The sequence below is a fragment of the Mastomys coucha genome, unplaced genomic scaffold, assembly GCF_008632895.1.
Source record: "Mastomys coucha isolate ucsf_1 unplaced genomic scaffold, UCSF_Mcou_1 pScaffold13, whole genome shotgun sequence".
Taxonomy (NCBI): Eukaryota; Metazoa; Chordata; class Mammalia; order Rodentia; family Muridae; genus Mastomys; species Mastomys coucha.
Window position 1 is genome coordinate 67,211,745 of NW_022196895.1, and position 2,316 is coordinate 67,214,060.

The window sequence follows — 2,316 nt, forward strand, 5'->3', positions numbered from 1 at the left end:
TTTATCTTCCTGTCTGGCATTAGATGAGCCAAAATCCTCAGCCTTATAATCTCACTGGGACTGATGGTGCTATCATGAACCTAATGCAACAAGGCCAGGCTCCCGTAGACACTGTAAGTCAGAAGAGCCTTTCCTCTTTATAGTTCAGTTACTCTGGTATTTTCTCTATACTAATGGAAACATGACTAAATAGGGAAATGCATAAAGGTGCTTCTGAAACAGACCATGAACCTTCTGTCTCGTTTTAGCATTTCAGTCTGCTTGAAGACACAAGAAATTTTAAAGAACCCTAGTCTCCATATTCAAATGCCTATCCAGCAATTACATATGAGAACTGTTAAATTCTAGATTATTGTTTTCAATATGACTAGCCTGCCCTTAGATATTCTAGAGATGCCATTCAAAGGCTAGGAGAGGAATATCCAACACATTCTTGAAAAATCAGTGAGTAAAAATCCTTGTTTCAGAATTCTTGAAATAAAAAAAGTCGAGAAAACTAGATACATATTAACTGGACTAAGATATTTAATTTAGTTTGAGAAGAGTGGGCACTCATTTCACAAGTAGATTCAGCACATTCTGGTGATGAGCTTACAAACTACTGCACCTCCAGTAAACACTCGATGACCTCCAGAGACCAGCGCATTTTACAATCACTTTACTGAATTCGTAGTGATCCCTGGACTTCAGTTATTATCCTACAGTCTATTGAACAATTGGTACTTCCTTCCCTTGCCTCTCTATACCAACAGCTTTCAAATGCCTGTGTCCAGTGAGGGATCACACAATAATGTGACTAGAGATGACAGTTGATCTCCATGGTAATGAATGCCAAAATAATGATATTTTCATTCTTCTGATACTGCTAATGCTAGTTTTTCAAACAATGAATTGAGAGGAAATTGAAAATCATCTTGTAATGGTCCACTGAGATTCAGGAGTGTAAAACTGTATGGCTAGCCTCAAACTGTTTTGCGTTAACAGCACTTTTGTAGAAGACCAGAAAATGTGATCATTTCAATTAGGCTTCTCACATCATTATTTCCCAGCTGCCTTGCTGCTAAACTATAAAAACCTTCCAGAATGTTCGAATTAGAGAAGGCAGGCAACAGGACGATAGAGGGCACAGATGTGTCACCAAATTTTCATCAGCTTGTTTTAATTGATAGATGACACAAATGGCATGCAAAGCATCAGGAGCTACTTCCATCAAAGAAACGTTACAGAGTCCCCTGGTCGGCTTTTCTCATCCCAGAGCGAATATCATTACCTGAATGGGAGGCACTTTTGCTTCCCATCTGGGTTTCTGACTGGCTATGGCTGACTGGCGTGAGGTCTTGGCAGCTCTGGATTGGGGAGTCTCTTCCTGCCGGGTCGGTTCCCGCAGGCTTCTCGATATTTTTCATTTCCATTTCTTCATGATGTATCCACAGATCGGGAGGCCTGAGGTCCTTCTGACTGCCCTTCCTCTTGCTCACACTGTGCGTGGCCCGTTTCCTATGCAACGAAGTGAGAGAGCAGATGTGAGTGCTTCAGACCCACGGTGTGTCCTATCTTTCTTTATTCAGTTCAGGTTGCAAGCAGAGTAAAAAAAAAAAAAAACAAAAGGACTCCCTGGAGGAATCAGATGAAACCCCAAAATTGGCAGACTTGTCCTGGCTGTCTTTCCTTTTCTCCCCCAGAGCCTCCGCACATTTCTAGGAGATGCTGAGCCGAATCCCCAAGGTCCCCACTGCCTGCCAGAAGCCTTTCTCCAGCTTCAGCAGCTGGAGATTCAGGCACAAGGTGACAATGGGTTGGAGGGAGCCATATGCCAATCTTTGGAGGTAGGCATCAGGTACCTGACTGCAACATCTGTTTCAGAGATAAATGAACGAGTAGCTTTGAAAGGGCAGATAGAAATAAAAAGGCCAGAATTTGTGCCAACAGTTAAGATTGGAGCTTAGAGGGAAGTCTACGCCTCAGCCTCAGCTGTATAATTTAATGTGCAACCGGGATATTCGCTATTTGAAAACAAAAGGCCGCATGAGGACATTCTTGGGGGAATAAAACAGTTTGCCTTGGAGCCACTGAGTGTCTTGGGTGCAAGCACAATGAGAGCTGTCTTTTGAAATTAGAAGAGAAAGAAAGATCCCTTCTTCTGGAAACATTATTTCAACCTTCTCTTATTTGCTCCAGTACGATTTTAGCTACCCTAAATTCAATAACTTTTTCTTTGGTGATGATCACATCTTGAGATTACTGAGACTCAAATACTCTGTGCACAAAGTAAGGTAGCATGGTGCTTTCCCTAAACGGGCTCTTTCGCGGGGGGGG

At 42.4% G+C, this 2,316-nt stretch overlaps 1 protein-coding gene across 2 annotated transcripts in view; it reads right to left on the reverse strand.

Annotated features, from left to right (window-relative positions):
- The window catches only part of Dcc (DCC netrin 1 receptor), a 1,081,061-nt gene that overhangs the window by 73,765 nt on the left and 1,004,980 nt on the right, over positions 1–2,316 (reverse strand). For both annotated transcript variants that reach the window (XM_031365997.1, XM_031365996.1), the window contains exon 24: positions 1,271–1,497. In XM_031365997.1, the coding sequence (XP_031221857.1) occupies positions 1,271–1,497 (227 nt within the window). The remainder of the gene's footprint in view (positions 1–1,270; positions 1,498–2,316) is intronic.